The sequence below is a fragment of the Cucurbita moschata genome, unplaced genomic scaffold (assembly GCF_002738365.1).
Source record: "Cucurbita moschata cultivar Rifu unplaced genomic scaffold, Cmos_1.0 Cmo_Scf00004, whole genome shotgun sequence".
Lineage (NCBI taxonomy): Eukaryota > Viridiplantae > Streptophyta > Magnoliopsida > Cucurbitales > Cucurbitaceae > Cucurbita > Cucurbita moschata.
In genome coordinates this window covers 6,676,457-6,688,259 of record NW_019268520.1, presented here as the reverse complement: position 1 = coordinate 6,688,259, position 11,803 = coordinate 6,676,457, and the positions used below count along the sequence as shown (strand labels likewise).

Sequence of the window (11,803 nt, the reverse complement as noted above, 5' to 3'; positions counted from 1 at the left end):
TGTGAAGTTATGTACCACACGGCAGCCGAGACGGATAAAATAAATGTGAATACCATACTTTATGGCACTAATACAATAGTCAAGAGCGTTGTGTTACAGTCTTGCAGAGATCCAATCACCCCAAGAAACACAGCCCCCACCTCCTCCCTATCACTCAAAGAATAGTCAATAGTGTTTAGACTGTACTGTACAGAGAAATGATGTTACACGACACAGTGCTCGTTGCTGATCAGAATCGAAGTTTTTGGCTTCTTTTTTCAGGGAGGGCCTTGTTGACTCTCTCACTTCAAAAGAGCTAATCGTTGAGACCTTAAGTAACCCTGTCTGTTATTAAGAATATCAATGTAACTTCGCAGCCTGTATCGGTCTGAATTTGTAAGTGAAAATGGTGGGTTTAGAATGAGAGATGGTGCTTCCACGAGAAGGAAAACCAGTAATTGTGCAGCTTTTGAATACAAGGCAGCTGCAGTTTCCATTTCACCCATAAGCTCCTCAACCTGTGCCAATCATCACATTACATCCAGAAATCAGTCGAGACTTACTAACAAACAGAGTGATATTGTCATAATAGCAACGTTCTTGATATTCTACAGGGTAGACAGCACAACTGATGATCCAAAATTCATGCACACTAGGAATAGGAGTACTCACGCCTCCATGCCTCCCAAAAGCTAGGGCTGATTGAAATACTGTCTCTATCGCATCTGGCATTTCTGTATTACCTGTAATCATAGGTAACAAAACGAAGTGAGCTCTCTCTCTTGATATCACTCTTATATATGCTTGCAATATTAAGATCAATAACAAATCATAGCAGATCGGGGACAAATTGAGTCTCTGGTATGCAGCTGTTACAGAAGACATACATAAGATCTGCACTTTCCAATTAATTCTAAAAGGCACACATTGCACTTGGCAACTCCATAGTGGAAGGCTGCCGCTGGCATTTGTGAAGGTTGGATGTTCATGGCTATGTTAGGTTTATTTATGGTTGGAGCGTGTGTGTCGGGTGGGTGGGGGGCTTTTTGGGTGTTCTGTAAGGTTGTTTTGTCTGAATATTAGATCAGCTAACTGCAAGTGCTGGCAAATGAAATGCAATTCTATAAGATCCTTACAGTATCAGTGGGAAAATTTCAGTCGAAAACTTACCGGGCTCAACAATCTTGGCAAGTTCTTCAGCATATTCAACTTCCCGAAGAAACTCCCTCTCAACTTGAGAAGAGATATCCACTGGCTGATGTGAGTTAACAATGAGATGAGATTCCTTCCCAAGAGAACTTCCTTGCTTCTTGCTGAGGCTTCTCCTAAATTCTGCAGAGCCTTGGCCTGGACTTCCTTCTAAAGCTGAAGCAGCCTGTGTATGGCATATGTCCAGAGCTTTTTTCCAGATTGCAAGAATAACAAGCTGAATCGAGAATGCTTCAAGCTGTCTACCCGCAGTGATCTTTTTAAAGAAATATGACACTGTAAGTTTCTTATGCCATAATGTAGTATTTTTAATTATATTTCAGTATTACATGATATAAGGTGACAATACGCATATAGGCATATCCAAGAAAGAAAAAAAAAAGATATTTATTTGAATACTAATCCAACAATAATGCAACGTAATGATAGAAGTACTTAGCATCTATCGTAAGTAAGGAACAGAATAATACTTTACTATTTTCTTAACTATTAATTCTAATTACTGATGCGTGAAATAATGAAAAAGAACGAGAGAGTCGCTTGGCATAACAAACAGAAATACACGAGGAAATTTGTAAAAAAACCGGGAGAAGCATGATATTTTGTAACAATTTTGGACATTAGGTATTTGCGTCCTCCAGTCTTAAGCAGGAGACTGAAAAATAGCGTTAACTAAAAGATAAGTTCTCTATGAGAGAGACCAAATATAAATGGAATAACCTTTCACTCCACTCATTGATCACATTGCTCTTAAAAGAACTCATATATTTGGTACGTTGAGTACTTTCTTCCTCCAGTCATGACCAGGAAACTGAAAAATAAAGTCTGGCTCCAAAAGATGCGTCCTCTATGAGAGAAAAACAATGTAAATGAAGAAAAACCTTTCCACTCCACTCTTTGTTTATAATAGCTCATATAGACAGATATCTTATTTTTCTCCCCCACCGCCCTCCAAACAGAAAAGAAAACATCTCTCAGATTTCATAACTGGATGGTAAAAGAAAGAAATTAGTTGCAGCAATTTGAAATCAACTTACCTTCTCCTTCACTAATTCTGTAATGGTAGATGCAGACTGCTGCAATGACTTGACTCTTGCCCTGCAATTTGCAGATGGCTGTTCCAAAGTGTCTTCTATATCCATTGACCCTGGAGCAGAACTTTGACTTCCCAAGCTTCCCATTCGGTAGCTGCTAGTAGTAGCTCTGCCAATGATAGGCATTGGTGCAGTCACTGCAGTACCTAACCTTATCGATGATTGAGGAGGACTCTGTGATTTGCGAGAAGGGATTGGTTTGGAAGCACTTGCCAAGGTAGATGAGGTGTCATCCATGGGGGGTCCAGACACAATAACATAATCTTGATCAATCAAATCCGGTGAATCCACAACTGTGATTGAGGAAATAGAACATAAGGGGAAGAGGCAATGGTAAGACATTCTGGATCTAGACAGCTAAATCCCATAAAGGGGATGAAGAAATATATACTTCATACCTCTAGGCCGATTATTCACCGATAGTGTGTTTGCAGATCTTGATGCACCATTCAGACTTCTATCAGAGTGTACATCTCTTTCCAACTGAACACGAGTATCCAAAATCAGAGTAGTACTTTCCATTTTATCTGGAATGCTGCCGTATCTGGAAGTAGTATCTCTGGTCCCTCTATCAACCTTTTTATCTGGGGAAAATCCATAAGTAGACTTCATTGACGACCTCCTCACAAAGGATGGACTTCCTTCAGGACCACTAGAATCATCGTCTAAAGAGAAAGGTAGATAATCATCTTGTGAATTTTCCTCCATATTACTAGCAGGATCGGATTCTGAAAAAGGAAATTCATCCAGTAATCTCGATGACCTCTTACTTCTGTAAGCATATGGATTTAAATTCTATTATTTTGATAACATAAACATAGATTGAAAAAAATGGAGATCTTTGCTTATTTACCTCAACGATTCATCAGGTTGATTAGCACACACAAAGGGGTGTTTAAAAAATTCTTCAAATGTTAATCTCTCCACTGCATATAAAATGACAATGAACGGAATAGAACAAAAATGAGAAGAAATCCAACGAAGTTAATAGGAGCTTAGCATAAATAAAGGTAAGTATTACAAAATGTAAGAATTTAATTCCATCAAATCAATGTACAAACAAACAAGAATTACACTCATACCACTGGTGTTTAAAGAAGATTGCACATTTCCTTTCCAAATAACATAAATCGAGAAAATTCTTCTAGAGCTACCAAGAAGCTGGTAACTGGAGGGAATTGTAGCCAATAAAAGTGGGAGAGTTCAGGCAGGCATATTGAGGAAATTTAGGAAAAGTGAGAGCAACATTCACGTCATACTCTATTTCTTTTGTATGGAAAGAGAGATATTTCATCATACTGCGGGACTCATTCGTTCTTCAGATGCAATAACCCAAGATGTGGCAATGCAGTAAAAGATCAAAGAATAAAATTTTCAAGCAACTTTATACCTGGATTTCGACGCAGTAATTTCCTGCACAAATCCTTGCATTCAAAACTCAAGTCATTTATATCTGAAGGGAAATGTAATTCGGTTGATTTGACAATGTTCTGGAGCAGCTGCCAGATTCATAATAAAAATATAGTATGAGATCGTCCTTGGTAATAATGAACACTCTAGGCATGCAGAAAAAGAAAACATAAAACTAACTGTACCTGTATTTGGTTGTTTCCTGTGAATGGAGTTCTTCCTGTTACGAGCTGAAATAATATAGCACCAACACTCCAGAGATCTGCCTGCGTATGGAGTTCACAGTTAATAGAATGAAGTTTGATTACATATAATGACTGTTTTTATCTTTTCTTTTTTATTAAAAAAAAGTATGCAAACGCATAGGCATTACCTTAGCATCATACTTCTGGAGTTGCATGATCTCTGGAGCCATGTAAAGTGGTGAGCCACACAAGGTTTCTGCAAGTCCTCTAGGTTGCAGAGATCTAGCAAAAGAAATTGGAGAACATAGGTCTCAAATGAAAGGGTCATAGGAGAATACTTTGACATGGAGGTAATAAATTTCAATGGGTTGAAACTTTCATTACCAATCACAAACTTAAATACCAAAATTAGTTTAAGCTACAATCTTTAACACATGAGAAGTGAAGTACTTCTCTGGTGGAAACTGATAACAGATATTCACAACTATTCACAACTATCTTTCACTTGCTCTTCTGAATGTGAATATGAGCAGTACAAAAACATGACATAGTTCCATTTTAGATAAATCTGCAGAGGGTAAATGGGGAAGAATCCGTTCTACCTCGCAAATCCAAAATCAGCAATCTTCAAAACTGAATTGTCGTCACTTGCAGAAAGCAGGAGATTCTGCACCCCAAAAAAAAAAAAAAAAAACAAACAAACAAAAAGGCGAGGCATGTCAAAATAGAACAATTAAACAGCATACTCACCCATCAGAAATCTACAAACGTGCTGAATATTTATTGAGAAACAAAACTATGAGACATAGAGATTGGACATTTGGAAATAATATATACCACTCGTCCTTTTATTCATAAAGAAAAACCATCGAGCATTCCACAAGGCTAGCTTGCTGTTTGTTGTCTTGCTATGATATGCACAAGCCCAACAAAACTTTAAAATGGAGTTTACTAAACGGCTTACCTGAGGTTTAAGATCTCTGTGTATAAGATTGTTGTCACGAAGGATTTTTAAGCCAGCCGCTGCCATTCACAAGAATATCTCTTACTAATACTTCAAGGAAGATGTAAAAATCACACAACCCCTCCCCAAACCGGGGGGGTGGTGTTAAACGTACCAAGCTGCTGCAAGAAGTGCTTAGCAATTGCTTCAGGGATTCTTCCATGGCGCTGCTGAATGTAAAAAGAAAGGTCACCACCTTTGCAGTACTCCAATACCAGATGTATCTTCCCAGGAACCTGAATGGAGGTAACTGATGAAGATTGCGAAGGGCTCAGAAATCACCAATTCCTACGAATTCCACTCCAAATCCTCCCCCAGATAACAAATAAGAAAAGAAAACCATAATGTTCCATGAAAGATTGCATGACCTGATTCAACAAGTGGAAAAAAAAATAATAATACTAACTCCCAACAAATGATAATACATTGAACCCTCCAGACCTTTTAACCCACACTAAATCCACTCAGCCTAAAAATTTCTTCGTATTCCACCCATAAAGCGAGGAAGCTGATCAATTTGAAAAAATAAAACAGTTCCCTCCAAATCCATGAACTTCAGTTAGCAGGCAAAATATTGTGTATTGCAAAGGTTCATAAACAACGGTGTACGCCGGCAACCTTCCGAAAATCCTAATCAGCTGTCTGCCTTCTACATCAGCCGTTAAGTTAAATTATAACCCCAAACATGACCAGCCTTTCTCAGTACAATGTGCTTAGAAGGACTAAACGTCCACAAAAACCAAGCGCATTCTGGTGAAAAACTTTTTCTTATCCTTGAAATGTTATCTAGAGCTTCTCTTATCCCACAAATTGGAGAACAAATGCAGAGTAAAACATAAAATTCTCAACTCCATCTAAATTTTTCTAAGCATCAACACATAGAACCTAAAGAACTAAACACTAACCTCTATAATATCATACAATCGGATGATATTAGGATGATTAATCCTCTTCAAGATAAAGATTTCGGACATGAGACTATCCTGCAATTTCTTACTGAGCCGGGTCATGGAAATTTCCTTGATCGCCACCTCCGTTCCGTGAACTCGATGTCTAGCATGCCACACCACCGAGAATGATCCGGAGCCAATTTGCCGACCAACCAGATAATCCGCCACCACCCGAGTTCTCCCCGTGGAATGAGCCATTCGGCCAAGCCCTAGCAGATTCAAATCCCAATACTCGAGACCCGAATAAAACTCCTCCCAGCAACCGAAGATTCAGCTCGAAGATGAAATTTGAAGAACCGTGCACGGGTTTCCAAATGGATCAAATCAAATTCGAAGTTTGAAATGAAACGTGGAGCTAGAGCGAGAGAGAGAGAGAGAGAGAGAGAGAGAGAAAGGGGTAGATGATTGAATTTGAGGCTTTGTTTAAAGCATAAGCAGACAATAAATGGTGATTAATTTGGCGTGTAATAATTCTTTTTTTTTTTTTTTTAACGCGGGATTTGGTATTTTTTTTAACTGCTGATCATTGCTGTGATCAGCGAATTCCTCGATTGATGGCGCCTTTTTTAAATACACACGCACATCATATATATTAAAAGGAGTTGGCAAATAAAACAAAAACGCAGAAACTGGAGAATTAAAAATCCAAAAGGTCTATTAAATAATATTTTCGAGTTTTATTAATCAATACATAAAGTTATTGGGAAGTCTACGGTTCGAACCCGGAATTTGGTATATCATACTTTGTCGCTGCAATTTTTTTGCGCGCGCGGTTTCTCTTGGCTTATGCCTACAATGTCTTAACCTCGTGGGTTCCATTTCATGTGCATCTCTTGGTGAAGAAAAACGAAAATACGCTGCGATTTCTTCCCTTCTTTTTTGTTGCGGTCCAAATTTGAATTGCCTTCTCTATAGTCTCAAGAAGTTTCAGAGGCCAAAAGTTTCCTTCCTTCATTCTTTTAGGGTTTACGCTCTCATTTGCAACTCAGAATCAGATCATCTCCCCAATTCGCTAACTTGAGATAGGCAGCCATGGATTGGGGCAACGTTACTGCTGAAGATCTGATCGATGCGCTTCGAGAGGTCGATTGGTCATCGCCTCCTCGGCCTATCTCCGAGTTCTTCGCTAGGTTCACTTTCCCCCGATCTTCCGCCAAGTGGAACAGCCGCCTCAAGTGCAATCTCTATTAGTACGATGACTTTCTCCTACAATTTATTCGAGTTAATCATTTCTTTATGTGTGTGTGTGTGTGTGTATATATATATATATATGAAATTTTGGCATCAATTTTTGCTGAGAGTCATGGTTGCTTAAGTGAGGCTGATTCACACTACCTGGTGCTTCTGATTGTAACGTATCGGTTCAGTTCGGCTTTCACGAATCCAGTCCACACGGAGCTATATGCTCTGAAAGCGAAATGGAACATGATTACGCGATGTTCAATTTGTAAAGGGAAAATCAAGTTATATGTCTGACGTTGTAGGCTCGACTGTTTGAGTTGGTGAATTTACATGTTATGCAAACAAGTTGAAATCTATATATGCGTTGCTTCTTTTATTTCTTCCAGTTTCCTAGGAAATCATGTCGTAATGTGTCCCAAATAGTTGATCATGGCTTATTCTAATTTACTTGTTAGGCAAACAAGCTGAAATCTATTCACGTCATTTCATTTATAATCTGGTTGCGATGCAGTGCCTCGTTCATCCTACTAATTTGGAATCTTAATTTCTTGCATTTGCAGTTACCGAACCAACTATTTCATTATGATTGTTTTCATTCTTGGTGAGTAAACTTTCTTATATCTGCATTTATTTGTGTACATTTCTTTTTATTGTTTTAAAATTCGTACAGTTTATCATCAAGTGTGTATTCTTGATCACAGCCTTGGGTTTTCTACGAAGGCCACTTGCTATTGTTGCTGCTTCTCTCACAGCACTTAGCATTGCTTTTCTGAATGACAGGTGAGCTGATAGCCACACACTGTAGATGACAATAAATATTATTAGCCTTTCTTGTGATGGGAATGTTGTTTATTCTTTGGCTTTCCATAGCATCAGGTAACCATACATGAAGAGGAAATTGGTGTCCTTACACGGAATTAGCTATCTTTATACTTCATGTCGTTTTCACGGTTATAGTTACTTCTAAAGTTGCTCTTTTGACCTTCCTACAACTAGCATAAGGGTTTAATTAAATAGTTCATAAAAACATTTTAGTAATAATATCAACAATACTTTTTGTTAATTTTTATTATTTATTTTCACAGCAGGTCTGAATATTGATATCTCTTTCCATCTTACTTTGAAATATCAATTGTTCCTCATACCTTTCCATATATTTGCAACTGGGATTTTCCGGTCCAATCATTTGTTCCTAAATGCATCAACAAATTCAAGCTTCAAAACTCTAAAAATAGTAGATGTAGCTTGTTAATAACCTCAACCTGTTAATGGACATTAGACTTCTTAATTACACTTGTTATCCAGAGTTGCAAGATATGCGGATACAAAATTTATGCTAATGTATTATTATTTTCTTTGTATCCTTTGATCAAGGAATCACGTGTTAGAATGTAGATAATATAGTGAGGTGCATGGATCCTTTGTTTTAATTCCAGGTGAAATTTGTTGGGACTGCCAAGTTTTTTTCATCGTTTTTTTACCACAGTTTTGCAGGCACATTCAGTGAGAAAGTAACCAGAACTGTTCGACAATTCTCTCCACATATGGCTGCAAAGATGAGACCTCCTCTTACGTACGTATCTTCCTCAATTTCCATGAATACAATTAGTCATCACTATAGATTTCATATTTGTTCAATAATTTTTCAGGCCTGTTATCCGTGGACGCCCATCAGCTAAAAGAGCAATATACATATGCGGACGTCCTCGATGGGTTTTTGTCTTGGTGTTCTCTTCTGGTAAAGATACTTTTTACCTATTGTCGGTGTACTTTTGCATATGAATTTAGAGGGCCCACTTCATCTATGTTTTTAAGTACTGATATTATCTTGGAGTGCATCTTTCAATCAAACTTTTTATTTTCTTTTGAATTTGATTTTTAGCATGATATATCTTTTGTGCTCTACGTTTTCTGATTTTTTCCTCATCTGATGTAGTGAGTTTCATGCTCTGGTTCATTTCTTGCGGTCTGTTGACTGTACTTTGGTCGCTTGCCTTTGGACTTCTTGGTATGTAGGCTTTATACAAAAATCTGTTTTTTTTTCCGTCTTATACTTTATGGTTGATTTTCTCAACCCCCCAACAAAATTTTCAGCCACTTTGCTTCATGCAAGCTTCAGAACACCTAACCTGAAAGCACGTCTAAACACATTCCGTGAGGAATTCCGTGCTGTTTGGCGCAATTATAGTGAACTGTAGTCACCTGTTACAATGTGAGTATATTCTGCCTTCGTTCTTATATGTTCCATACTAATGTCCTACCCTTTTTCTTTTGTTACTTCTAATGCATCTCCAAGGGTGCATGTTATTAATTTTATGTTGTTAATTTCTACAAGGAATTGTTCCCGGGTTTCTTATATTGAGGGGTGATTATGGGAATTTGAACACTGGGAAGTCTAGGGTGTATTTGCTTTGTGATACAAAAACAATAAAATTAAAAAAAAACTAGGGATTCAATGGAAAAGGGAAAAAAAATAGTTGTATTCTATGTTTTAAGTGTTTCTGAACATGTTTTTTAGGGTTGATATAGAAATTGAATCTCAATTTAAGAAGTTGTTCTAAGTGTGTTTAGCAATAAATTTATAGATGGTAAAAGAATGGTACTTGCTAATTTTTGTATTGCTCGTATGGTTAAGACATATATCCTCGACCAAAAGGTTAGATGTTCAATTATCTACCCTTACATGTTGTTGAACTCAAAAATAAAAAAAGTTGTAGTTCCCGACTAACTATTTAGTTGAATCTTAAATACTATTAATTAATAAATAACATTTTAATGTTATAAATTTTGTAAAATAAATGTCATAATTTATATTATGTTATACCATACGTGTTTTAATTTTAACAAAAATGAAACGGTTTTGTAGTATGAATTAGTATATTTATAAATCTTTGTTTTTTTTTTCTTCCATTTTTAGTGTAATTCTGCATTTTTTAATTCTAAATGTCACAATATTTTCTATCGTTTGTATCACAGAATTCAAAACTAGTTTTCTGAAAAAGAAAAAAAAATCTACCAAACAAAGACCCAGTGAACTGGAAACAAGTAATCGAATCTGAATTGCATACTATATATGCGCTCAGAGCTTTTGATCCAAACACTGTCAATTTGTAGGATGTGATATTCGTTATTATTCTCCCTTTGAAGGTTTTTATTTTTATTTTTTGAGTGATCTCTGCTCAGTAGCATGGATATCACATCTTTTGGTCGACAGAAGTTTTGTGGCCATTTAAAAGAAATGATTTCGTCTGTCCCTTTTAATTTGTGGCTTCCTTTTGGCAATTATTTTTGTTAGAACTAGAATATGCTATGACCCTTGTTATCCTCTTCCTCATAGGATATCACATCTAATTGTTAGAAACCTAATGTCGATACGTTAACGAATGTTGTAGGTATCTGTATTTGCTAATGATTGTTGTGTAGAAGATAGATGTGATAGTCTGAAATTTTGAGGCACTAAAAAGTAAGCTTGAGTTCGTATTTCTGTTACCTCAATTAGTGTATTATTTTTAATTGATTAAATCTAACCCACTCAAACTTCGTACTAAATTTTTCTTATAGATGGTGCGTACAACGATTCCCACCTCTCTTAATTGGAGAATTGATCATTTATGAAGCCTTAGTAAGGCTTCTTCTAAAGAAAAAACTATCTATAAATCCCCCACCCACCCACCCATATTTTTCACTGCTACAGTGCTACTTCAATTGTATGTGGATGAATGGCTAATAAAATTCACTTATCAAGTAAGGATTCGTCTTTAATGTATCCTCCATTGCTCTCGACTGTTACGCTTGCATCTGAAGCAAATTGTGATTAAACCTGTATGTATGGCTAGACCATTCACCTGAGATGTCTCTCGTCCTGCCAATAATGTATTCTGTCGTTATGTTTTGTATGAAGTGATAACATAGCAGTATGCCAACTTGAGCATATTTGCTCAGTCAAGTATCATAGTAATAGATCAATAATGTATTTTGCCGTTTCTTCAGAGATTTGTTTGGGACTATAGTGCTTTCACTGATTGAATAAACCTGATGTAAGCTCGCTACTACTAAGATTGATATTATTTCTGTACAGGCGGCCTCTGTTAATTATGGTGTTCATACTGTAAATCTGTGCTCCACCAGACTGCTTTGCTGCTGCCTCTGAAGAACAATACGCTGGGATGGAAAGTCTCAAGTGACGACTGCCAAAATATGCCAGATTTTGCAACTTATGTAAACTGTGGCTCATGTTTCTGGGATGTAATTGTTTCATTTGTCATCTGAATTGTCAAGACTGAGGATAGATACAATGGAAGACTTTCAGTGAAGCAGACTGAGTTTCTTAGAATATACAGCACTCCAATGGCCCATTTAGTTGTGAATTTTATTACTTTCTTATTTCTTCACGAAAAGAAAAAGAACAATCCATTTCGTGAGCGGATTGTGGTTGAATAACATGTGTGCCTTTCATGTGCCTTTCGTATCTATTTGTTAGGAGCTCTGTTCTTTTGATTGAAGCTCGGAGGCTTTTAGCTATTAAAACTCAAAACCGCTGAGGAGATTATATTTGATTGGATAGTTCCTTTGATCTCCCAGCGTATTAAGGTACAACTACATCCTGCAACTTCATATTTTGGTTACGTGGTCCTTGAGACTTCGTGCTATTCGTATGCTTTTGTCCCTTGCAGAAGGCCTTTGCAATAGTGAACTATGAGAAAGCGCTTAGTTCAAAACCGTTGGCTTGACGGAGACCAGGTAACTAATAAGATTCGTAGTTTTTTTTTCATTTTTCAAATAAAGTTTCCA

General features: G+C 37.0%; 2 protein-coding genes across 2 annotated transcripts; one reads left to right on the top strand and one right to left on the bottom strand.

The window, feature by feature from the left end:
* On the bottom strand, positions 1-6,266 carry LOC111442158 (serine/threonine-protein kinase ATG1c-like). Its single transcript, XM_023079441.1, has 13 exons — positions 5,786-6,266; positions 4,996-5,116; positions 4,842-4,900; positions 4,480-4,544; positions 4,066-4,159; positions 3,878-3,958; positions 3,673-3,781; positions 3,136-3,208; positions 2,681-3,054; positions 2,226-2,575; positions 1,150-1,444; positions 652-722; positions 1-497 (listed from the first exon to the last, which is right to left on the bottom strand). Exons 1-13 carry the CDS (start codon positions 6,026-6,028, stop codon positions 282-284), a joined length of 2,151 nt encoding a protein of 716 aa, XP_022935209.1. The 5' UTR covers positions 6,029-6,266; the 3' UTR covers positions 1-281.
* Positions 6,267-6,574: 308 nt separating this feature from the next.
* LOC111442351 (PRA1 family protein A1-like) lies at positions 6,575-11,480 on the top strand. The gene is made up of 8 exons (XM_023079726.1): positions 6,575-7,020; positions 7,573-7,613; positions 7,714-7,792; positions 8,499-8,585; positions 8,662-8,750; positions 8,949-9,020; positions 9,107-9,224; positions 11,091-11,480. The coding sequence occupies exons 1-7, from the start codon at positions 6,863-6,865 to the stop codon at positions 9,208-9,210; spliced, it is 630 nt and encodes a 209-aa protein (XP_022935494.1). The 5' UTR covers positions 6,575-6,862; the 3' UTR covers positions 9,211-9,224; positions 11,091-11,480.
* The last annotated feature ends 323 nt before the right edge of the window (positions 11,481-11,803 follow it).

Excerpts from the sequence above, each read along its gene's own strand:
- LOC111442158 (XM_023079441.1), bottom strand. The coding sequence starts at position 6,028 with ATGGCTCATTCCACGGGGAGAACTCGGGTGGTGGCGGATTATCTGGTT. Across the intron at positions 3,055-3,135 it reads CAACCTGATGAATCGTTGAG|AAGTAAGAGGTCATCGAGAT; the intron begins GTAAATAAGCAA and ends ATATGCTTACAG. Across the intron at positions 723-1,149 it reads TGCCAAGATTGTTGAGCCCG|GTAATACAGAAATGCCAGAT; the intron begins GTAAGTTTTCGA and ends CTATGATTACAG.
- LOC111442351 (XM_023079726.1), top strand. The coding sequence starts at position 6,863 with ATGGATTGGGGCAACGTTACTGCTGAAGATCTGATCGATGCGCTTCGA. Across the intron at positions 8,586-8,661 it reads AAGATGAGACCTCCTCTTAC|GCCTGTTATCCGTGGACGCC; the intron begins GTACGTATCTTC and ends ATAATTTTTCAG. Across the intron at positions 8,751-8,948 it reads TGTCTTGGTGTTCTCTTCTG|TGAGTTTCATGCTCTGGTTC; the intron begins GTAAAGATACTT and ends CATCTGATGTAG.